Raw genomic sequence first — 25,973 nt, 5'->3', positions numbered from 1 at the left:
TGAAATTCAGACATACAAAGAGCAGGACTTTGACACCAGGGACTGGGGTTGGCATCCCTGAGTGTGGTTAGAAAAGATTGGTTTTGGTAAAATTATATTTTTGTCAAATTCTTGATGTCCCTGGGAAATTGTTTGTATTGTATGTATTTGCTGTTGCAATGTAGTGGTACATAATGTGATTTCTAGGCAAAAACAATAAACAATAAAACTCACCATGTGAATTGTGTGTATACACAATGTAAACTGATCTGTGTCCTCAGTTGCAACAACAAACAACAAAATCTGCCAGTGCAGTTCGAGGATTTCCGCCTGTTTCCAAAGCAAATTGAGTTGTTTCAAGACAATAATGCTAGAAATGAGTGTCAGTACCCTGAAACAAGACACTAGACAGGATTTTATGACTCAATTACATTGCTTGAGGACACTTCAGCCGGGTAGACACTTTGGGCTCATAAAGAGCATGAAGTGGGCCCTTGTGCTTGCAGTAAAGTCTCTCTAACCACTAAGGCCTATCTTCCTTCTTTAACCTTAGTTTTTTTTGGCCATTTTAGGTCTTTATTCATAGGACAGATGAAGACATGAAAGGTGAGAGAGAGAGGGGGGAACGACATGCAGCAAAGGGCCGCAGGTCGGAGTCAACCCCGCGGCCGGTGCGTCGAGGAGTAAACCTCTATTAATGGGCGCTCGCTCTACGAGGTGAGTTACCCAGGTGTGCTAATTATAAATTAACCTACACAATAATATAATGGCCTACAATACAGCTGAAGTTAATTAAACACCGATTTAACACTTAGTTTATTGACAGAACTGTTTGGATCGTTTCCAGTTCCTAAAACGTGAGGATTTTTCTGCATTGCGTTTCTTACATACTTTTACTTCAGTAACATTTTCAATGCAGGACTTTTACTTAAGTAAATGATCTGAATACTTCTTCCACCACTGCTCAGAGAGAACCACAGAGTGTTGGTCCTTCAGTTAGCACCTGACTACAGAGCCGTCTGAGAGTTGACATGGCCTCATCAGGACCAAGATGGTGGGTGGAGGTGGACTTGGGTGTCACCAGCGGTCATGGAAGGGCACCAGCAGCGTCTGTTTACAAACGGGGATGCTTTTTTTGTTTGTTTTTTTCACATTGGGAAAATACACTGCCATGTTTCTAGCAGAGCTGAGACATGATACACGATCATCAACCTCAGAGCTGCAGAGGTGGAACATATCTCAAATACCATTACTCAACTACTGTGATTGGAGTACAGTTCTGAGGTTTTGGTATTTTTAGTAAGTATTTTTCTCTAGTGTTTTCCCATTCTTTCTGCCCATCTTCATTTTATATTACTTTTCACCCAACAACTCTTCGTTACTATCAGTTCTTTCACTTTTGATATTCGAGTGCAATTGTATGCTTATACTTCCTTTTACTTGAGTAACATTTGCAATGCAGAACTTCTACTTAAAATTGGGTATTTTTTTACAATATTGTATTGCTTGAATTAAAAGGGAAACTTTACTAATTGTACACATAAAGATGAGCTTACTCACATAAGGAGTTACTCAGCCTGTGAAAACAGTTTTATGACGTCTTCTGTAGCTCTGGAGGAGTCACAAAATAACCCTCATGATGTGATAGTGACGTCATCAGAGTAATCTCGACTTGGAGGCTACTGGGATACAGAGTCCTCAAGTGTGTTGATGACATGAAGGCCTGGATGGCTCTTAAAGAGCCCCTATTACGCTCCTTTTCAGCGTCATATTTGTACCTATGGGCTCTCTTAGAATAGGTTTATATGTTTTGATATTCAAAAAACATATTATGTTTCTCATACAGCCCATTGCTGCAGTGCCTCCACCTGAAACACTCTGTCTGAGCTTTTGGCCCGCCTTCCTTAAAAAGGCCCATCTGCTCTGATTGGTCAGCTGGCCCACTCTGTTGTGATTGGTCAACCAAATTCCAAACAAGCCAATAGGCGGGCTGTGCTTGCTCAGGCAGCACCAATGGGCAGCACATATGAAAAACTGGGCTGGCTTTCTCAATCAGTGACATCACTAATTGAGGAATTTCAAACAGGAATGTGAGCGAGGCGTTTTTAGGCAGGTGAGAAAAAGTGGAAGTCTGTGGAGTCTGTGGAAGAGAAAGCTCCATTTAGAATGAAATGTTTTTTTTTTTGTCCATTATAAATCTATTACTACAAAAAAAAAAAATATATATATATATATATATAACACAATAAAAGACCAGGGGGAAAAAAGCAGAGTAGGGGCTCTTTAACTTTTTAAGTTTTAATGAAAGAAAGACTGAAGTGATAGTTTTTGGTGACCCACTGGGACCTCCCTGTAGATTTGGGTTCCTTGGCCCAACCATCACAAACCTATGGTTTACAATGGACTCTGATCTTAAGCTCGACAGTCAGATCAGGTCATTAAATCAGGCTTTTCCCAATTAAGGAAGCTGGCCAAAATAAAGCCAATTCTTCCGAGGCATCACTTTGAGACAGTAATCCACGCCTTTGTTACCACAAGGCTGGATTACTGTAATGCACTGTGTGTGGGTCCTCTGTCGCCCGTCTCCAGATGGTACAAAACGCCACCGCGCGCCTTTTAACTGGCACATGTAAACCCATTTACCCTCACTCCAATGGCTGCCCGTACATTTTAGGTATCACTTTAAAATTCTTTTATTGCTTTAATATTCCTTCAATGGTCTTGCCCCACCCCAGTTGTGGAAGAAGTATTCAGACCCTTTCCTTAAAGCTATAGTGCGTAGTTTCTGCTGCCCCCATGAGGAATTCTAAGTAATGACAACAAAACTGTAGGCACATCCACATGATACAAGCCTTCCATGACTGCGAACCCCCCCCCCCTTTGCTTTGCTTGAGTTTCTGCGCGCGAAAGTCACCGGACGACACAATCGTCTGAACAAAGCCATACTGAGAAATGCAGAGAGTTGTGTGGAGCTGAAAGTCTTAATTAGCTTTGTAGCAACTCATTTGGCAATGGCTTGAATGTTAACGGACGTTCACTAATATTAAAAAGTTATGCACTAAAGCTTTAAGTAAAAGTACTAATACCACACTGTAAAAATACTGTTACAAGTAAAAGTCCTATATTTATAAACAGTGTTGGGCAAGTTACTTCCAAAATGTAATACATTATAGATTACTAGTTACTGTCATTTGAGAGTAATTAGTTATATTACAATATTACTGTCTCTGAATTGTAATGCGTTACACTACTTTTGCATTACTTTTGAGTTACTTTCACCAAAATAACAGGGGAAGTTTGATTTGGCAGCTAGCTTGTGAATTTCACCACCGGATCAATAAAGTCTCCTCTTTATCCACTTTAATACATCATAGATTATTCATATTTTGTATAATTAATATAAATATGCAAAGTAACTAAAGCTGTACAAAATAGATAAGTAAAACGTATAATAGGCAAGTAGGAGAAAATGAAAATACTCAATTAAAAGTACGGCATTGTTGTAAAATGTTTGTTTATAGCACTTCAATAAGAAATTCATGTTGTTTAGGTTAAAACACTCTAAAGGAAATGTTCAATTATAGTGTGATTAAAACTCACTATTAACATTATTTACAGTACTTGATTTACAGCTGATTTGTGAAAAGGTAGCCTGCACAACCTTATTTAACAGTAATTTAGTTTTACTGCGAACCGTCACAGGAAGTGCTTTTATTTTGAAGTAGGCTACACGGAAGTTGTCTGTTGTGTAGCCTACTCTTGCTAGCTTACTGAGATGCAACATGTCCGTCAGGCTCAAGTTGTTCACTTTCTTGTTTGTAAAACTGCAACATATTGAACAGTAAATGGTCACAGTAAAAGACAAGCGTTTTTGGTCGTCATTCGAAGCCATTCCACTACATCATAGTTACTCTCCACGGCTGATAAAAATGCAATGATATTTACGTGTAGCAAGCCTCAGCATTAATTCCCGACATGTTTATATCTGTCAACCGCTGACGTACCGTCACCTGTTGGGACATACATGCTGTCCGTACCGTCTCTGGTTCTGACCACGGGAACAGAAACAGGACAGCTCACTTCAACGCAGCGTAATAACTCCTGAAAATAATATCCATCTCGCAAATGTATCTGTCTCTGCAGTCATCTCAACCATCGAATACAGCGACAGGAAAATAATACGGCTTTTTTTTTTTCCTGTGAAGAAATGTGTCGCGGTGTTGGTGAATTCTTAAAGAAACCAATGCACCACTAAATGTTGCGTTAAAATGCGTTGTAACTCGCGTTACTGAGATTGTAACGAGTATCATATTACCGAAATTTAATTAGTAATGCGTTATATTACTGCGTTACAGCAAAAAGGAATACATTACTGTAATCGCGTTACTTTTGTAACGCGTTACTCCCAACACTGTTTATAAATGTTACTTAAGTAAAATTATGTAAGTATCATCAGGTTAATGAACTTTAAGTATTAAAAAAATACTCAATGCACATTTTAGAAACTGGAAACGATCCAAACAGTTCTGTGTTTAATCGTATAATCGTTTTAGCTGTACTTGTAGGCCATTATATTGTTGGGTATAATGTATAAAAAACATCATATTTCATAAACTACATGTGTTTGGTGTGTTTTAATGTAGTGGAGTAAAAAATACAATATTTCTCTCTGAAATGTAGTGGAGTAGAATTAGAAAGTGGCATGAAAAGAAAAGACTCAAGTACTTAAGTATGGTACTTGAGTACGTTTACTTAGTTACATTCCACCCTACATCTCTGGCTATATTGACATTGCTACATTTAGGTTATTTTGAAGTGGAATGTGTTTTTAGCTCCAGTAGAAGAACTAATCTCCGTTTAAACTAACATGCCCAAACTGAATATCTCATCAACATTCTTGTATACTGGGCATAAACAGGAGGCAGCATGTATACTTCGCCCATTGCTGGTAGTTGCCGTGGAAATGTTAGTAGCTTAGTCTCAGAGACCGAGACGTCATGACCCAATCAGGCAGCAAAACATTTGGCGTCAGTGTCGGTGTTGCCAAAGGTCTCCGTTTGTGGCTGTTGAGACTGCAACACAACCCCGCAGATTCCAAACCAAAACGGGTCCAGAAGTACTTTTAAATGTCTCCAGTTTAAAAGCTCTGAAACACCAGAGCAGGGGGAATGCGAGGTGTAAACGTAGCAATAGATATACGTTTTTAGACCAAAATGTAGCAATGTAAATGTAGCCTCTGAGCTGCTGCACCCTCGTACACCCACTGGTTCTCTCAGGTCAGCTGATCAACTGCTCCTGACAGTGCCAAAAACGTAACAACAAAAGTGTAAGCTCAAAGAGGACCGTGCCTTCACTGTTGCGGCTCTTAAATTGTTGAACGATCTCCCTCTTCCTATCTTCACTGTCTGTTATTAAATCTCTTCTTCTCCTTGGCCTTTGACACCTTGTATGACGTTGACATTACTTGATTTTATTTGTGATAGTTTTCACGGATGTTATTTTTTCTCATGTTTTTAGTATTTTATCTTTTGTGTGAGCTGTGTATTTTATGTTTTGAATGTTGAATGTTTTTGAATTTAAAATAATTCCGGTTGGGAAGGGTCTAGTGCAGGCTTAAGGATGTCGGCATGTCTTATAAAGTCGCCTCACTTACAGTTTTGTCAACATAAAGCCCTAAACAAAAGTCAGCCATAAAAAGAAAAAGTGTCAAAAAACGTCCGAAAAGTGATAAAAAAAAGTAGGTGGGCCACAAATTATTGTTAACCTGAGTTGATGTGCGTGGTGTATCAAAATCTGCAAGGGGCCTGGTTTGGCCCGCGGGCCTTGAGTTTGACACATCAAGATGCATTGTGGAAAATGCAGGACCCAGTGTTTTGGAGCCTGACCCCCATCGAAGAAACCATTATGACCATTATTGTATCATTCTGTGTGAGTACATGTGAGTGTAAAGGATTTTTGTCACCGCTAAGAGTTCGTGGCTCCAAACCATCCAAGGTACATTCCCAGCAGCAGCACTTTGACTCAGACACCCTTAGCTGCACTTTTATTACAACTGATAAAACAGGTGGGCACACAGGACCAAAGGACAGGGTGTTCTTGACCTTTTCCTGGAATTCTCCCCATTGTGTTCGTGACAACACAGTCTGAATGTCATGATGGGATGTCTTAAAGTTCTTGCAGCAGGTTGGTGACAGGTGGCACCGCTCCAAAAAAGCAAAATCTTACCAAGTATATTAAGTCTTAGGCCCTGTTTACACGTACATGGTTGTTTTGAAAAACGGAGACATTTCCCTTCGTTTGTGCCCTTCGTTTACACGCAAACGGCGAATTCGCCTCTGAAAGCGAGTCTTTCTAAAACCTCCAGCCACAGTAGAGATTTTTGAAATCTTCGTTTGCCCGTTTGCATGTAAACTGAGACAAACAGAGGTTTAGGCAGCCGAGGAAGTGAGGAAGAGAAGAGAGAGAAAGTGATTTGTTGCTGTTGTTGCTATTTTCAGGATTCTGATTGGCTAACGTGGGCTTGAGCTTCTCGTTACACTGCCACCTACAGGTTTGGCATGCTCTTGAGGGCATTGACGGCATATATACACGGGTATATGTAAACAAACACTGTGCACGATGTTATTTTTGAAAATCTAGAGGTTGAAATGTCCGTTTATGAAAATAGCCGGCCACGTGTAAACGTAGCGAGAATGTGACTTCCCAACATTGCATGTTTTGGTTAATTGCCCAGTTTGAGTTTTAGCAGTGTGTGTTTTTCATTTGGTTTTATTAGATGTGTTGCATGTTTTAACAGTTATTATTTGCATGGGTTTGTGGATTTGCTGTTTTTTTCTAATTGTTTGTTGGATTTGGAATTAGGATTATGAGAAGCTGTTGTGATTGCCTGAACCCCCCCCCCTTCCCCCCACAGCTCATGATTGCCCACAGGATCTAATGATGTGCTTGTTAAAAGTGTACGCGGAACAGGTGCACAGGAGGAAAAAAGAGGACAAAGAAAGAGAATCCCTGATGTGACCGGCCGGAGAGAGTTGTGTTTTTAAGTTTGTTAGTCATTTTTTATTGCTGTGCAGAAGTAACCGGTTTGATTTTAAATAAATGATTGAAGAAACCATCCTGTGGAACTTAAGTTATTTTCACAGTGCGAAATGCCTTGTTTTGCTGGTAATAAAGGACCTCACACAACCGTGTGACATATATTCAGGTCATTTCTAGTCAACATCTAATAACACTTAGTGTAAGACACGATCACTTGACAAGTTATATTTCAGTGAGATATGGGGACTTGTTTTCGGACGATGCATCTTAAATATATGAAGTAATATTAAGTTAAAAGATCTTGTTTTGAGTCACGTCTCAGTTGAAACGAACTTCCTTTGACATCCAATGTTATTTGTTAAAGATAGATCATCTTGTTTGAAGATCATATTTCAAGAATTCCTGCCAAGTGAATTTGTACTTATTACAAGCAAAAAAACACCTACTTAGTTTTATGGGCTTTTTTTTCTCCAGTGGACAGAGGGAGGGAGAGACAGACAGAAAGTGAGGAATCGAAGCAGACAGTGGGAGAGGCAGAGCGAAAGCGAGGAGCAGAAGAGTGTGTGAGACCGAGTTTTCTTGGCAGGGGCGCCCTGAAGCGCTGCACATTCCCACAAGATTAATCAAAGCTGTTTCTGTTTATTTTTATTTTTTTTTTCAGTCAGTGAATTACCTCCAGATCATAGAGAAACAGCTGTTCACCCACTTCCACTGTGTGATTATGCATCGAGTGACAACCAAGACAAAAAAACCATCACGCCTACTTGATGTTCATCCCATTTCACAACTCGTCACTCATTTGCATAGTGATTAATAAAAAACAAACCAGACGGCGGTAATTACAACGACAAAGAAATATTTATTAAATCTTTTTTTTCTCGTTTTGTTGTAGTTAGTCATAGCTGCTCCGACACGTGGTATTTACAAAGAAATTGCCTTTTTTTTGTAGAAAACTCTAGTGAGGGACTTGAGCAAGAAACAGACATTAGAATAGTTTTAGATGAGTACAGGAGAGGATGGGGGTCATATAGGCACAAGGTACACTTAACTACAATGTTCAAAGAAAATGTGCAGTTTTGTGGCACATTCATGTCCAGTTGGGGAAAAGAAACACAACTGTGGCTAAAGGAACCAAAACCTTCCCGGTGCTAGATGCACCGACAAAAGCACACATCTTTTTTTTTTTTTTTTCTTTTTTTTTTTGAAGATACAGAGGATGGAAAACAGTCGCTGCATAACAGGGACACAGTGGTGTTAGCTTCAAGCTGTTCTCATGAACCATGTTGTAAATATAGCTACGAAACGTTAAGGACTGTAATGCATAAGCATTCCACGTAATCCTCTAACCCTAACCCTAACCCCATAAAACACAACGCTTTCAAGCCGGGGATCAGAGTTCATTACTGGGGGAAACACAAGTGTTTCACCCAGGAAACTAGTCATTTTGCTGCCTTAACTTGACTGTCATCGCTGCATGACGCTCAACTTTTTGTTGACTCAACTCAACTGCCACGGCCCCCTGAAAAGACCGTCACATCGCCGTGCTCTGCACCCAGCTCGCAGTCACCTTTTTTAAAAACGCAAACTAACAGTGGCCGCTGATACGACCGACAGCTCGGTGTTAGCTTCAAGCTGTTCTCATGAACCATGTTGTAAATATAGCTACGAAAAGTTAAGCACTATAATGCGTAAGCATTCCACGTAACCCTCTAACCCTAACCCTAACCCTAATCCCATAAAACACAGCGCTTTCAAGCCAGGGATTGGAGTTCATTACTGGGGGAAACACAAGCGTTTCCCCCAGGAAACTAGTCGTTTTGCTGCCGTAACTTAACTGTCGTCGCTGCATGACGCTCAACTTTTTGTCAGCTAAACTCAACTACCATGGCCCCCTGAAAAGACCGCCACATCGCCATGCTCTGCACCCGGCTCGCAGTCACCTTTTTCAAAACGCAAACTAACAGTGGCCGCTAATACGGCCGACAGCTCACGGAGCTCTGTAGCCGACGTCACGTGACCAACCGGTGGTCTCCTAATTTCGTAGGGTTTTCACACAAATTGGTGTGCATACATTTTCGTACGATATCATACAAACCCGTTCATGAGAATGCTTTGAACAAAAAACCTTCCCAATGCTAGATGCACCGACAAAAGCACACATCCTTTCTTTTAAGATACAGAGGATGGAAAACAGTCGCTGCCAAACAGGGATACAGTGGTGTTAGCTTCAAGCTGTTCTCATGAACCATATTGAAATATAGCTACGTAAAGTTAAGCACTGTAATGCGATCCTTTCCCTAAAATGTAACTAGTCATTTTGCTGCCTTAAAGGTGCCGTAGGCAGGATTGTGAAGATCCAGGACTTAGCCAAAAAATCTGAACATCGACAACTTCTCAGTCCCTCCCCCGCTTTCCGTTAAAGCCCAAAACGGTCTCCTAAGCCCCTCCCCTCACAAGGGAGAATGAATGCGTGTGCGTGAGCAGTGATTGACATGCAGTTAGACATCCCCCCCCCGGCCATGATTGGAGCATCTGAACAGGGAGCGGTGGACTTTTGCAAATCGCACTACAGGCTGTAGGTGAAACAGAAAGTTAGTTTTATAAGTCTTACCTACTGCACCTTTAACTTAACTGTCGTCGCTACATGACGCTCACTTTTTGTCGGCTAAACTCAACTGCCACGGCCCCTGAAAAGACCGTCACATCGCCGTGCTCTGCACCCGGCTCACAGTCACCTTTTGTTGGCTAAAGTCAACTACCAACTGCCAATTATACGACCGACAGCTCACGGAGCACTGTAGCCGGCGTCACGTGACCAACCGGCGGTCTCCTAATTTCGTAGGGTTTTTCATACGAATCGGTGTGCATACATTTTCGTACGATATCATACAAACCCGTTCATGAGAATACTTTGAACAAAAACACTTCCCAATGCTAGATGCACCGACAAAAGCAAACATCCTATTGAGATACAGAGGATGGAAAAACAGTCACTGCAATTACAGTGGTGTTAGCTTCAGGCTACATGGTATCAAAATCAGGTGAAGAAGAAGTCCTCAGGACATATTACTCGCCCTCCTTGTAAGCACAGTTTGCTCAATAGAACATGAAACATCAAAATTCGAGGTGGAAAACAGACTTCCTCCCGCTGCCACAAACAAACAGACATTGAGCTTTCTACACCAATAAAAGCCAACCGCGTCTCCTGCACCGTGCGACACCGTCGTCACGGTGATCTTAACCGCAGGTTGGCTCGGACACAGCTGGGGGTAAAGATCAGCGAAAGACCACAAGCAGTCACAAAGAAACAATACTGCACCTTAAAGACACTTTTGATGCAACAACACAATAAACAAGAGTGGGTTTTTTTTTGGGGGGGGGGAGGTAAAATGATATTCGAGCTGTTGGAGATGCATGTGTTCTTTCTTCAGACCCTTTGATCCATTATTGTAACCCGAGCACACTGTGTGATATGTGCTACGTTTGCACAAAAACATTTACAGACAGAGGGTGCAATGTTGATCCTGTTATTTGTTTTTTCCTGTTTCATATAAAAGACATACAAAATGAAACGAAGCATTTTTGTTTTTTATATCAAACACTGAACCTTTTCTTTTGTGCTAAGAACATTAATGTGCCCTTCAAAACAGGTGTGAAAAAAGCGAAAGTATCTAACACTGTATGTTACAACGGACTAATTGTTGGATACACAGTATCCACAAAACTAACTTTTGATTGTTTTTTTCTCATCGTGGCGTGGCTAATAGAGGCAATGATTACAGTGACACTGGACTCTTAATGGTGAACTAAAATATGTGGAGGCTGGTAGGTGTGAGGAGGAAACCATTTTTAATAAAGTGTTCATGTGTGGCCCCTCAAATTAAAGATGACTCCTGTGCTGAATCATTCGCACGTTCAAAATACTTCTATTTGTTCCTTCAAATTTGAAATGTGTGGGACAAAATGTCCTCAAACTAAAAGTGTTGTGCTATCTTGAGTTCTTTTCTCCCTGCCACACTCAGCTCAGATTTAATGACATTTTTTTTTATTTCGATGTCATACTAAGAAATGTGAATATTCTTTTAGGTTTTGTTTCTGAGAAACCGAAGAGAGAATAGCAAATGAAGTAATCTGAGATTATGGAATTCGAATGTAGTCATTCAAGGAATGAATGAATGTAGTAAACAATATAATGTATTAAGTATTGAGTGGCGAAGTTAGCAATGCTACTAATTAGAAATAAACAGCAATACAGAATCTGATGGAACTATTTCTATATGGATAAAGGATCATTTTTAAAGGGGCATTGGACGGATTTAACACATCAATTTAAAAAACAGTGGCTCTGAAAGGTAACCTTGGATAAAGTCGTAAAAAAAATAACAAGTTGTCCTTGAAGACTGGTGGTGTGGAGTTTGAAAGGCATGGAGAGGCAGGGACGGTGTAACAAAAGAACTGCATTATGGGATTTGTAGGATCCTGGGTTTGGGGGGGGGGCAGCATACCTCGACCTCTATATTGATATCATTATTATCTGGTAAAATGATAATTTAGAATTTTATCCTTTTTATTATCACTTTTTTTGTAAAATGTAATTGTATTCTACTGATATGACTTAGTTTTTGAAATTATCAATCAAAATTTTAATGTCACCACTACCGATCCCAATATCGGGACTTCCATAGTGGTTCATAAACGATTATTTTCTCCATACAAATTTTATGAAGCACACATTTTTCAGCTTCTTTGTAGAATCATGCTGCATGCTTATTGGCTCTCTGACGCTGATGAGATTTACTTCTTATTATATTTTGAAATTAGGTATTGAATGACGAGGCATTTTTTCGATTACTCAATACTTCAGAGGCAATTCTGTCGGTGCATAAAAAGTATTGAATTCCATACCCAGCCCTAGTAGCATTTATGAGCCGTGATCAAATTCCACGCTACTTCTGACGTCTGACAACAGACAGACCAATGTGTGAATGAGAACTGCTATATTGTGAATTCAGCTTCATTAAAACACAGTATATGTGATCACATATGATCACTTCTCCCTCCGGCAAAAAGTAGCTCTGCTGCATCAGACAGAGTCCGTAATGAATGAAAGGCATAATTCAAAATGAATTTGAAGTCAACCGTTGATAATTACAGGCATTTTTATACATTCACGAGTGAATTTGATGCCCGATTCCCGTCTGGAAAAACAGCAGAGGAAAGCTGTGGTGAAGAGGCATATACTGTATATGGTGAATGGAGATGCAGGGTTATTGTCAGATTGCACAGCGCACTTGTCAGGATTGGAGAAAGGATCACAAACGGGTTGCTTTAAATTAAGGAGTACAGGGACTAAAAGTGACCATAATGATCACACAAGATGGATTTTAGATTACATTTGAACAATTTAGTTTAGGGCTGGGCAATATATCGATATTATGTCGACATCGATATATGAGACTAGATGTCTTAAATTTTGGATATGGTAATATCGTGATATGACACAAGTGTTGTCTTTTCCTGGTTTTAAAGGCTGCATTACAGTAAAGTGATGTCATTTTCTGAACTTACCAGACTTACTAGCTGTTATATATATATTTCCCTTTACCCACTTAAGTCATTGTATCCACATTATTGGTGATTATTTATCAAAACTCTCATTGTGTAAATATTTTGTGAAAGCACCAATAGTCAACCCTACAATATCGCCGCAGTATCGACATTAATGTATTTGGTCAAAAATATCGTGATATTTGATTTTTTTCCGCCCAGCTCTAATTTAGTTCCTTAATATTGGCACGGAAAAAAACAATACCCATCAAGTCCCTTTAAATCGTCGATGGTCGAGCAGATCGCCAATCTGAACAAGCCTGGTGGAAAATACATGTTTACCGCATGTCCGTGCTTGGAAAACATGACTATTGATCTCAGCGGAGGCTCTACAAAGCTTCACAAGTTGCTCTGAGAGTTTCAGTTTGCCCTGAGAGAACAGGACACCTTGTTCTGTTTATTCCATCTCTGCGGGTGGTCGATTTTTCATTCCAGAAATAACCGGTAGGAGGGTGCCCCCGGTGTATGTTCTGTACACGCGCCACTTTACACGACATCAAAGAGGGCAACTGAATCGCACACCACCCCCTCCGCCCTCACACACACTACCACCACCTGCTCTGCACCTCCGTCACTGTCTCACTGAAACATCTATCGCCACACAAAACTTGTGCTGCTTTATCTGAGGGAGAGTAACCCTCTTGATTTAAAAAAACAACACAATTTTTTTACCTCATATTAGGCATGGACACATCCCTGAACTTTGTAGGAAATTTGTCTCTATATACAATAGTCGTGTTATGACAGTGATTCACAAAAGCAATAGTGTAATAGTAAAACTACATTTGTGACATTTTTAATGACAAAATCCAAACACAAACATTCTACGATTTCTACACCCTGATAGCACATCAGACTTTTTTTTTTTTTTTTCTTCTTCCTGGACTTTGTTAAAAACATTTAAAAGACCATCATCAGCAAACAGATACATAAACTGTACTCAGTGTTTTTTTGTATGATTGTATCCAAAAATGTTGTAATATGTGAACTAACTTAATGGGTAAGGGTAGTTGTTTTTATTGCCTTTTCTACTGTTTGTACTTGCAGACTAAAACCAGAACAGAAAGAAAGCACGAGGACTTCACAATAAATAGGAAAATACATTTTGCCTGGCAAAATACCATATCCACTTCTACGCTCCGTTCGAATATTTTACTGTACACCCGTGATGGCTGCTACAATTGAATTAGGTGATTATTAAAAAAACGAAAAACACATTAACCGATCATTAAATCGGCTCTATCCCAACACTAAAAGATGAGTGATTCTTTAAATTTTCTTCTTTCACTCTCAACATGGGTCCTCTGCAGTCTGACATCCGACTCCTTTTTAACCTGAGAGGAAGGTTAAGTCATCAAAGGCCCACCCTGTACACCCCCACACCTTTGGCAACAGTCTCCTAGCAACAACATCTTTCTTCTTTTCCTTTCCGTTGGCCTGTGTGCGATGCTTCGCTCCCGGATCTTCTTCGAAACCTCTTCCACTTTGATGTGAGATTTAATCATGTTATATGTCAAGGGGTTAGGTGAGGTTTTCCTGAACACAAATCAAATGTTAAAAGTCTGTAAACGTTTGCGGGATCCTGCTGTGCTTCTTTACCATTCAAGCTAAAGAGTGTACTGATTGTGTCGTCTGTGTTCTGTGTGTGTGTATATGTCTGTAAGCATGTATGTGTGCTTGTCTTTAACACAAAGAAAAAAATCTGCATACTGTGGACGGCAGCGAGGCGGAAAAGTAAGAGACTAGGCCTCCTTCACCTCGGGGCGCCTTGTCCATCAGCACCCACCAGAAAGTCAAGAACCACTCAATGTTGGCAAGTCAAAAAACAACAAAAGGCTTCAGCGTCGAAGTCCCTTCCTCTCTCGTTTCACCTAGAGAGATGTCAGTGTTTTTCTTCTTCTTTTTTTTTTTTTTTTAAAAGTGCTCCTTGAGGGGAGGGGTTGCAGGGTAGGGCGGCCTATGGTCCAATAAGGACAGTCCATTCCTGGGGGATTCCTCAGGCTGGGCGCTATAAAGACATGATGGCAGCCAGGAGTATGAGGGCGGAGCTCAGCAGCAGGACGGAAGTCTGGCGCCGACCAACTGAGTTCACATCCCTTCTCGCCGGCTCTGGCGACTCATGACCGATGCCGTCTAAAGGGAAAGAGATGAAAAATGATCATTGATGGTTAGCTTATGCTTACCATGAAAACTCTGAAAAGAAGTCTGATCCCATATCACATCTAAAGACTATTTGTCATAATATGTAAAGACTGGGAATTTTGCAGGTTGACAATTTGCAAGGCTACAACAAGATTGGTTTTGAAAAATTTAACCAAGCTAGCTAGCTACCGCTAGCATTAGCTGGTAACTTTAAGAGAAGGTTTGCTGATTTTCTGTTCTGCTGTCCATGCAGATGAATGGTGGCAGCACCCGGAGGTCCGCGTTTACCCGCCGGTAAAACTTTGTGGGATGACGCGCTTCAGAAGGGTTGAAAATCTGGAACTTTCCCTCTTTAGTGTTTAGCTTAGCACGGCGCCATAGCAACCATAAACAACACTGGCTCTAGCCGGTTTGCTGCTTTCTGTTTGGTGCAGGAAGGAGCGCACCAATTGGTTGTTGACAATGTTCACTTGAATTGACTTTCACTACCAAGACTTAACGATAATATCAAACATATTTGATTTTGTCTGAACTTCAAGACGGGAAAAAGACTGACTCGGACTTCTTATTACGAGTTTTATGACCACCTTGCACCAAACTACTGAGACGATGGGAGCGCGCGCCAACTCCAGGACTCATTATTTCATTCCGATATTGAAGAATGTGTCTGCGACAATGGAATAGTTTGGTGTAAGGTTGATTTCAGCTTAGCAAATAGGCTGGAAATACTTTTTTTGATTAACAGCTTGCCATACATCGGCAGATTATACATTTGTTCCAAACATTCGTACTGTATTTAGCTGAGTTATTGTCTGTGTTTAAAAATGACTGTTCTAATACAGTTCAAAGTTCATGACTACGTGATTATTCTAAGAGTATACAGTGTGTGCTCTATACTAAATGTCACGTCAATTCAGTAAAATCTTGATGTATAAAATGAATGAAAATTCTCAAGGAAATGAAAAGAAAAGATTTTCATCAGCAGACGTAACAGACATAAATATTATGTACTGCATATTCCCACCAACCTCTGGGTTCTAGAGAGTTGTGATTGTTGTCTTCGAAATCAACCCCTTCCTGCACGGTCCCAGAGTTTTTCACACAATTGTCTTTGAAAAACAAAGAGGAGAGAGGATATGTGAAGATTAGAGCAGTCAAACGTCACAAGTCCACAGCCTGATCACAACAGAATGGCAAACTGGGCAGAGTAGACACAACAATCAGTAACTCACTCTGAGGCCTGACGAAGATTTTGAGTCGAAGGCAGCTTCTTCTTCCCTTGTCGTCAGTGATGGAGGCTGTGGAGACATCAGGCAGGAGTTGAGAACAAAACACTTCAGACACATTACCCACACGTTTTCATTTCAAAATCCCTTCCTTGATCTAATCGAGGGTTGTGCGATTATGGTTTAAAATGGCTGTTGTCGTATTTTGCTCAATAATGAGATCATGATGATTCATCCACATCTGGAAATACAAACAGTTTGGTTTTTAATTTGACGAAATTGCCTTCACTTCCATATTGCATTAAACATCACAATATAAAGGGGAATAGCTTTAATGTACAAGCCTTTGAATCAAAGTAGGGACACAAATCAAACACTACAAATCAAAGTGTCAGCATTGCACCGTGTCACCTTTTAGTACGGCTGCTTGTGTTTAGACATTTACCTTTTGAGAACTTTGGCCACTTTTGTTAGAAATAAATAGCTCTGTAAAACAATGGGTTTGTATTTCTCAAGGTGCGGTATCAAAACCAAAACTCAGATATAACGATATTTTTGTATCCATTGATAATCCAGAATCACAGGTAAAGGACTGATGGGATCAGCCTAGTCCATAGTAACGGACAACGGACGCAATATCTTGGTCACTTTTTTTTTTTGTTGCCTTGTCTGGCCTAACTTCAACTTCTAAAGTCTCCTTTCAGTTTGACTAGAGTATGTAATAATGCAAGTCTTAAAAAACGGCACACTATATGTTGGACCCCAACCAATCATTAGTCGTTTTGGGAGCAGAGGAACCTTTTAATAGTTCTAAAAACACAATTCTAAGAACTACAAGACAGCCATTTTGAGGGGATATTTTTTGCTCCTATTTCAGAGTAGGAACTCTTCCAGCACAGGAGTGACGTGAGTGATTGGTCGAACACATGAGCCAATGCAGCATTTTTTTTTTTTTTTTTACGTTTTAGCAGCAACAGCTCGTAACGAAAAAAAAAAATGGAAGAAAACACAGACAAATGATCAGACAGCGAAGTCCAGGCTTTACTGAGCATATATGCAATGGGGGAAATACATGTTGATTTGGGCTCAGCAAAGCCAAATTAAAGAATCTTTGATAGCTTCTCTCTGAACTTGCTATACCAACTGGCAACTACTTCAGCCTTCCTATTGGTGGTTGTTGAAGGTATGTAGTTCTTGGGGGAGCTCCCCAATAAGCAATTCCTTTCAGGGAGTCCCCAGAACAGTTTGTTCTGAAAACGCCTATAGATTGCCACGTCTGTAGTTCAAGTCACGACTCCATGATCACCTGATCTACATCTCGAAAGAAAAAAATAATAATTTAGTCCGATTTTAGCCTAAGTTTTGTTGTCCTAGTTCTGCAAACTAGGGCTGCACGATATTAAGAAAATGTGCAAGAGGCGATAATGTTGTTGGTGATAACGATATTACTTGCGATCAATAAACTGATATTAAAGTGTACTCAGTTCTGCCTTTCTGCTGCTTTTTCCATATCCTCCTAAAATACAACAACTTGCTTGTTGACTTGAAACAAATGAAAGGAAATCATTTCCAACATTCTTGTATTGAACAAATTGAACATTGAATTGAATATGAAAGGCACCACTAATACTTTCAATTTAAAGTGTAGTTTTCTACTGATATTCTCTTTCAACTAACAACGAGTGTCGTCCGCGATATGTCGCAGCCTTCGCCACGTCTTTATTGCCGCAGTTGATATTGCGATTGTGCAGCCCTACTGCAAACCCACTCGGTATTCTTCATTCTCTTTCGCTTCAAACTTCACCAGAGACCGCTTCACTAAAAAAACTACCTTCATTCATAAACATCAGCTAACCAGTAGAAATGAACAATCTGACAAGGTCCATTGTTTCTCCATCGGAGGCATTCCACACTTATCTCTCCTTTAAATACAGCCTGAAGAGATTTATCTCCCCTCTCATCCTGATGTGAAAGCCTTTCTGCTCCATATTTTATCATATGAAACAACTCAATGTCACCCTCATATTTCCAAGTCTAATTTGGCCACGGGCAGTCATTTCTGCAGATGAGTGGCATGCTGTTATGCCCACCTACAAAATCTCATTTCCTCTGTGTTACTGGTTGTGAAAGGCGAAGATTAAAAACTTCTTTTTGTAGGGGTTGCTGTGATTGTTCTGTAGAGCTAACAAAACTAATTCGTTTTCAAGTAGTGCAGGGGACCGAGTCGCTAATAGAGCACTGACGGTGTCTCCAGCTGTGACGGAATGACTTCAACTTCTGTCTGCACTTTTGTCAAGAACATTTTTATGTTTCGTCTGACCTTAATTATTCCCACTATACATTTTTCTCTTTTCTTTTTCAGACTTTTCCTCACAGGACTTGATACTCTGACCTCTCTCATTTCCTGCTGCCTGCCGAGTCCCTAAAACTGCTCTTAATCTGACCACACACTCAAACATACACACACACACACACACACACACACAAACACAACCTGGAGTGTGTTAGGATATCTGTCACCGTGTGTTGAGTATGTATGTGCTCGTTAGGGGTGGGGGAATTATCGTATCACGTACTGTATGTATTGTGATACCAATTTTAAAAATGGATTCATTTCCCTTCACTGTTTTCTGTTCATACGGTACTGTCAATGGCGACTACATCATATCCCTTTCCAGCAAAACAGAGCGAAAGCCGAAAATGCAGAAAATACATGTGATGTACTTCTTTACAAGTGAAATAAATGTCGGACTGACTGACTGACATGTGATGTGCATTCTTCTTAGAAAACAATTAGTTTTTTTTTAGAAATGTCTCATGGTATATTGTCTCTAGAAGTGTATTATTTAACTTTTGTTTCTGTTAAAGAAGAAAAAGAAAATCTCAATACTATTGAATCGTAATACTTCTACAATCGCAGTACAAATCGAATCGCCACCCATGTATCATGAAAGAATCAAATCAGGACAAATCATATCGTCCCAGCAAGTTGTGGTTGCATCTGTATAAATGATGTCCATATAGTTTGTCCTCAGACAGTCCTCTGTCCTTCCACCCAGGCGTTCGGCGTGATGGATTCTGGCCGTGCGGTGAATTCCTGATAAAAGTAAAACCATGTCAGTGTTTCCACTGTCGCAGATGACTCTGGCTCTTATTTCAAAAAGGCACTTTATCAGATGCCGTGCGGCTGTGAGAGGAGATAAAATCCATCTTTAAAAACGTCACCATGAGAGGAATATTGGAAGTGAAGCAGCAGAGGGAGGAAATAAACCAGAGAGAATGGGTGTCAATCACGCCGCTTCTGTCTGTGTCAGCGGGTATCGAGTAACTTACCTCACACCCCGACGGTGGCTGGAACTCACTCACTGTCTCAGTTTCTGTCTCGGAACTCAACTGGCCCAAAGCCTGTCTTTGTCTTTCTCTACGTCTCTCAAGCTCCTTCTGTTTCCTCGGCTTTTCTCTTTGACTGCAATAATAAAAGGTCTACTTCTGCACTCTCGCACAAACGTCTTGAGGGACGGATATATCAAGACACATTAAAGGGCAAAAGAAAGCTCTGATCCAGGACGTTTCATTAATCTTGTGAAATGATTGGGATTAGGGCTTCAAAGAAGTAATTATTTTAGTTATCAAAAAATCTCTTGATTACTTCTCGATAAAAGTTTTAGTCTATGAAATGTCACAAAGTAGCGAAAAATGTCAATCACAAGTTCTCAAAGTGGGAGGTGACATCTTCAAATTGCATATTTTATCCCATAGGCCAACAAATGTCATTTAAAATGATATAAAAGAGAGAAAAAGCAGCACATTCTCACATTTCAGAAGGAATTTGGTATTCCTTCTTTAACTATTTAATAAATAGTTAATAATAATAATGATGTTCTGGATCAGTTAATCATTTGAGCACTAATACAGATATTGATATGCTTTCTTTTGATGACCATTTCTATTAGCCTGTAGCCAAAACAGCCAGGGAAATGCTTTACCACAGTCACTAAATCAGTGAGCAAGATATATTAAACTGCAAGTAACCATAGCAACTATACATATGTCTCTCACTGCATTGCAATTAACTCGCAGCTGAAACAGACTGACTGCATATGTTAGATGGCAACACACCGCGACAAACAATCTGTTGTCATTATTCTATGAAGAACTTCTTGCCCCTAACGCCCAAACAAAAGCTGAGTAAACCCAAAGAGCGTCGAGACGCAGTTATCTCTGGAACATTGGTGAAAGCTCAGTGCCGTGTGTAAACCCTGCTATTACAGCTGGGCAATATGGAAAAAAAATCAAATTACGATATTTTAGAACAAATACATCGATGTTGATATTGCGGCGATATTGTAGGGTTGACTATTGGTGCTTTTACAAAATGTTTACACAATGAGAGTTTTGATAAATAATCACCAATAATGCGGGTACAATGACTCAGTGGATAAGGGCATATTATAAAACAGCTACAACAGTCTGGTAAGTTCAGAAAGTTACATCACTTTACTGTAATGCAGCCTTTGAAACCAGGAAAAGACAACACTTGTGTCATATCACGATATTACTTTATCCAAAATCTAAGACGATATCTAGCCTCATATGTCAATGCCGATATAATATCGATATATTGCCCAGCCCTGCCTGCCATGAAAGTTACAATTGACGAAAACTAAATCGTAGGTTGTCTACAGTGCAGATTCCAGACTTTCAATTAGGTGCAACGCTCTTGTTTCCCTTTGGTAAGTCTCCATGGTACAAGCAGGATAATGCACCCTGGGGTGTCATGTACTGTATAGGGCTGGGTACCAAACTTTGATACTTTCAGGGAAACCAACATAATTGCCTCCATAGTATCGAGTATCCAAAAATGGCTCCTCATTCAATCCCAAATTTCAATACCTAAGGAGTAAATCTCATCAGTGTCACTGAGCCAATAAGAACGCAGCATGCTTATACCAAGATCTAATAATGCTACGTGGAGACATGCAGGAAAAACACTACATTACGCACAGAGACGGCATGTGTGTGTTGTTGTATTTTGAGTAGTCTATATTCACGATGTTCCACTTCAGGGATTGGTCCGTTGCCGCCGGAAATTCCGCTGGATCAGGCTCTTTTTGGCCGGATGTCCGTTACCTTCCGCTTTCTTTGTGTTGGAATTTTAAACTCCGGTAACTGCTCCTCAGATCTCTGCAGGGTAAATCCAGACAGCTAGCTAGACTATCTGTCCAATCTGAGTTTTCTGACGGCATGACTAAAACTGCTATTTCACAGCGGCACCGTGGCTCTGTCGGGCGCTTAGTGCCACCCATGACAATTGTGATTGGTTTAAAGAAATGCCAATAAACCAGAGCATGTTTTTCTCCCATCCCGGAATGCCGTGTGGACTAGCTAGACCCTCCTCTGCAGCGCTGTGGAGGAAGGTCTGGCAAAGCGAGATTATATCGATATATATCTATATATCTATATATATATATAGCAAAAGATTTTTTGATACCAATATCGAATATATATATATCTATATCTATATATATATATAGATATATATATATATATATTCGATATTGGTATCAAAAAATCTTTGATCGACAGCCAACCCTTGTCATGTCTCGGAACACCTCATCATGCATTATCTCGTCTTACAGTATCTTGTTAGGGCTTTGATCTGGTTTTTAATGTGGAGTGTCAGTAGCACGTTCTATTGTGTTTTAGTCCTTTTACGTCTCCTATGGATCTGTGGAAGATCCTTCATCCTCCAAAATGTTGTCTTGAACTGCAGAATCCTTTCTTCCTTCCTTCTCTGTTTCTCTACTATTTCTCACCCTCATTCTTTATCTTTCTTTGACATCGTGTCACCCTGTCTTTCTCTCATCTCCCTCTCTCACCTGCTTCCTCTCCCCATACCGCCGTCCCTTCACACAATTAACCGACTGTCTCTCTCCCTTTCTCTCATGTCTGCCACTGAGGTCAGAGTCTGGCTTTTCTATCCTCGAGCAACACAGCCGGGCTTCACCGTGACTGTAACTCCAGCTCTCGCCTGCAACTCTAAACCCAGAGTTAGATGGGTCATCCGGCCGCCACCTCACCATGACAACAGTGAACCTGTCAGTCACATGTTCAGACACATGTTACACGTTTAGTCATGACTTGTGATCGTCGCTGTCGCACGTTCGGGACCGCCAACACACATCACAGATCACTAAACAGGCCGGGGCCAGGATTTGGCAGTGGTGGAAGAAGTATTCAGATCCTTTACTTAAGAAATAGTACTAATAACACACTGTAAACATACTTTGTTGCAAGTTAAAGTCCTGCATTGAAAATATTTCTTATGTAAAAGTATGTAAGAATCATCAGGAAAAAGTACTCAAAGTATTACAAGTAAAAGTACTCAATGCAGAAAAATCCTCACATTTTAGGAACTGAAAACAATCCAAACAGTTGTGTCAATCAACTCAGTGTTTGATCGGCTAATCATTTTAGCTGTATTTGTAGGCCGTTATATTGTTGTGTAGTTTCATTTACAACATTGTGTTTTATAAACTACATATATTTTGAGTGCAAAAATCTTAATATTTTTCTCTGAAATGTAGTGGAGAAGAAGTAGAAAGTAGCATGAAAAGAAAAGCAAAGTACAAGTACCTTTAATTTGTACTTAAGTACAGTACGTACCGGAGTAAATGTACTTAGTTACATTCCACCACTGGGATTTGGTGTGACTGTGAGTTGAATTAGATGGATCCTGATTTAAATAGTGTGAGATCAGATGTTTTTCTTGTGATGAGCGGTCTATCTTGGGGAACAAAGCCCTTTTGTCTTTGCATCAGCCGCAAGAGCGAAAGGGAAGCTGTCTGGGCTGTGCTGGAGGGGTTCATGTCATTACCGATGTAGATCTGCACTGACTGTACGGAGCGGGACCCGTGCGTTTGAAGCACAAGGGCTTTACAGGGAGACAGTCATCTCTCTCACACAGGGAGAGCCAGACTCTCAACTGTCTCCTCTGAAAATTGGATTTCTATCCCCTGAGATTAGGATCAGGCTTTTCCCCGCTCCACCGGGGCTCTATTAGAAAAACATGCCGCCCTCTGAGGCCACGAGAAAGCTTGGTGACCTTTGACCCTTCCAGGACCAGCCGCAATACTGATCCCACACCAGGGTGGCTTTCCTCCGGGTGTTTGTCTTGTCTGCCAGACGGGCAGGCCCTTAGCCAACTGCAGGTGTCATCTATTTGACGTGGCCCCGCCCTCTCTTCCCCTCACTGCCTGGGGGCGAACGATGATCACCACACAGGAGGAGGACAAAGAAGTGTCTGTCTTCACTCAGACAAGCAGACATGATCCCCCCTTTCAATGTGTCATTTACATGCCCACTGAACAGATTCTGAAACCCTATTGTATGTACAACACTGGTATGAACTATCAGGTATTGTTGAGCTTTTGTTAGCGTAAGTCAACATGGGATCTGACACCAGCAGCTGATAAAACATAGTTTACAGTAACGCAACTGTAACAATGCTGCTGGGTAAAAAAACAACAAAAAAAAACAAGTATCCATTTGGGAAAATATGTTTTTATGTGTGATGGCAATACTTATTTTCTCACTGATGCCATTATACGCTTCAAAGCTCCAAGAAAGATGCATTGAGAAAGTCTGAGTGAAGAAATGACGACACACTCTAAGCATTCAAATAAAATAAAAGAAAGCAAATCCTTTTTTTTGCAGGGACAATGTTAGGCTTGCATGGACATAAAACTCAAGCACTAAAGATAAGCAACTGATTTAACAACTAAATGTTCTTTAAAAAGTCAAAGGGACATGCATGTGGACATAAAAGATTTTTCGGTACAAGAAATGTAATCACCAAGCCTAAAATTGTGTTTACGCAGCAAGCTAAAGCTAAGGATTACACTGTGTAAATGAAACATTCGAAACGTAAAGCTGCACTCGACAATATATTAACAATGAATCAAATTACTATGTGTAAAGGTGTCACTCTGAATAGGGATCCTATAAGAATTATCACTCAGCCTTCTGTGCAGTTCCCCTCAGCTCTACGGAGCATGTTAGCCTCTTTTAGCTAATGGCTTAGTTTTTTTATTAACCCACAACTTTACTTTTTTGGTTCACTCACATCAAACTTGTTTTTGGCTGCAGGAAGCAGCTGTTTTCAGTGAAAAAAAAACATCTGTCGTTTGGTGTTGGGCAGGTAGTGTACACTGGGTTTATCAAAGTTAGCAACTAGCTAACGTCACTAGTGTAGCAGCATTTAGCAGCTAAAGAGCCAGATATTTCCCTCTGGAGACCGAAACACAGCTGAAATAACAGTGAATATTTAACTTTAACATTCTTCAGATGGCCAAAATCACAACTAACTCTAATGCTCCATGTCTGTTGGATGTGTAACTTCTTTGCTAACATTTTAAAAGGTGATTACATGTCAATGCTGTGTTTTTAGCTTGTTCTGCTTCCCCCCAAGGGGCCAAAAAAGTAGTCAAATCTGCTTTAAATCACTGAATGATGAAGTGTTCTGACTTTGCTACTGATTCTGACTAGCTTCTTTCCACGGCAACAGCAGCTGAGGCTCATGAGTATTGTAGTAGTTAGAGCCATTCAACATACCAAACTGGCATAAAAACATGATTTCTCAAAACATTAAATTTAAGTATTTATACAATTGATGGCCACAACATAAATCTATAGTATTACATATAGTATTACAATATTCAGTTGAACCAAGTGTTTCTATGTGGAGGAACAAAGAGGTTTCTATTAAAAGAAAACGATTAAATTCCAGAAACAGCTCTTCTTTCCTACACAACTCTAAACAATGTGAGGACAAATATGGGTATTATGTGAAATGTTCTGACTATAAAACCTTGATAGTTTCCCAAAGGTGTCTTTGTCTTATGTTACTTCATCCCGTTCTCAGATCACATGTTCTCAGAGGGAAAAAAAGGTGTCTTTGGCGAACAAGAATCTGATGGATGAGTCATGAATCTGAGTCAGTGAGAGATGGCCCATATGGCCTCAAACTGCTCAAAGCCATATGGGCTGTCTCTCTGCCTTTCTCTCTCTGGATGATCAATCAAAATTAAAGTCCACAAGAACATCATCCTTACTTAGTTTCACATCAACCAGAGCCAACTTAACAAATAAAGCAGAATTAGGCAATCTGTGACTTTTCTTATCGACATCCAATTGCAACAGCATCAACAATTCCCTGGCACGACTAGAAGCAGACCACAATTCCCCTAAACAATACAGTCACATTTATGCAACAGAGTTGAGAAAACTGTCCAATGGACACAGAAATCCAACAGAAACATCAAGTGAAGGGTAATCCATCACAACACAAAATACTACAACAAAAATTGGATCTGGCTTAACTCGCACAAGGACGAAAGTGTTGAAAGACATGAGGAGAACAAATTCCCCAGTGGCTATTATTTTATCATCAACCTTACTAAATTATATATATAAAAAAATCTTCCTTATGATCTTAAACTCAACTGACCTTGATTGCAAACCCACAATACTTAATTTCAGCTTAGTTGAGTTTGCCAAGTTTCCAAAGATATGTGTCAAGATGGAAATCATTGGTCCAAAGTGTTGACTCAGTGACCAGCTAACAGATACTAAATCCTTATTTGCATTTCAACCCAAATCAACATCCTCTGAGATAGATCAGATGAGCCAAACTGTGTATTCCTTTGAATGAATTTAGAGTTTTAGGCAGCTTTCCAAAATACTTGTTCTGGGTATAGGAGCAAAGCTGAAAAGTTATACTAAAAACCAGACAACTTTCTCCATACTTTCCCTGTCCTCTCACCAGTCTCTTTGGATTTAACATCTACATTTTGTACTTTGTTGTAATGCCAATATTAGATTTCCTTTCCCTGACTCTTGCACTTCTTACAATAAAGTTCCTCTGACCTGTGTCAGCTAAATACCAAAAATCTACCGTGGAGAGCAGTGTATCTCTTTAAG

At 40.2% G+C, this 25,973-nt stretch overlaps 1 protein-coding gene and 1 long non-coding RNA gene across 4 annotated transcripts in view; both read right to left on the bottom strand.

Annotated features, from left to right (window-relative positions):
- Positions 1-7,856: 7,856 nt before the first annotated feature.
- On the bottom strand, positions 7,857-9,687 carry LOC118493042. Of its 2 annotated transcripts, none has more exons than XR_004894967.1 (2): positions 9,673-9,687; positions 7,857-8,502 (listed from the first exon to the last, which is right to left on the bottom strand). It is a non-coding gene; the product is annotated as an uncharacterized LOC118493042 (long non-coding RNA). The 2 variants fall into 2 exon arrangements; XR_004894966.1 differs by lacking the exon at positions 9,673-9,687 and adding an exon at positions 8,877-8,893.
- Positions 9,688-13,392: 3,705 nt separating this feature from the next.
- Positions 13,393-25,973, bottom strand: part of LOC116034795 (ephrin-A5b-like) — a 104,184-nt gene continuing 91,603 nt past the window's right edge. For both annotated transcript variants that reach the window (XM_031277537.2, XM_035991171.1), the window contains 3 exons: positions 15,999-16,064; positions 15,795-15,875; positions 13,393-14,757 (listed from right to left, as the gene is read on the bottom strand). In XM_031277537.2, coding sequence (XP_031133397.1) covers positions 14,633-14,757; positions 15,795-15,875; positions 15,999-16,064 — 272 coding nt within the window. In that variant the 3' untranslated portion in view covers positions 13,393-14,632. The remainder of the gene's footprint in view (positions 14,758-15,794; positions 15,876-15,998; positions 16,065-25,973) is intronic.

The sequence above is a fragment of the Sander lucioperca genome, chromosome 14 (assembly GCF_008315115.2).
Source record: "Sander lucioperca isolate FBNREF2018 chromosome 14, SLUC_FBN_1.2, whole genome shotgun sequence".
Classification (NCBI taxonomy): domain Eukaryota; kingdom Metazoa; phylum Chordata; class Actinopteri; order Perciformes; family Percidae; genus Sander; species Sander lucioperca.
The sequence above is the reverse complement of the archived record's forward strand: the minus strand, read 5'-3'. Positions and strand labels throughout refer to the sequence as shown.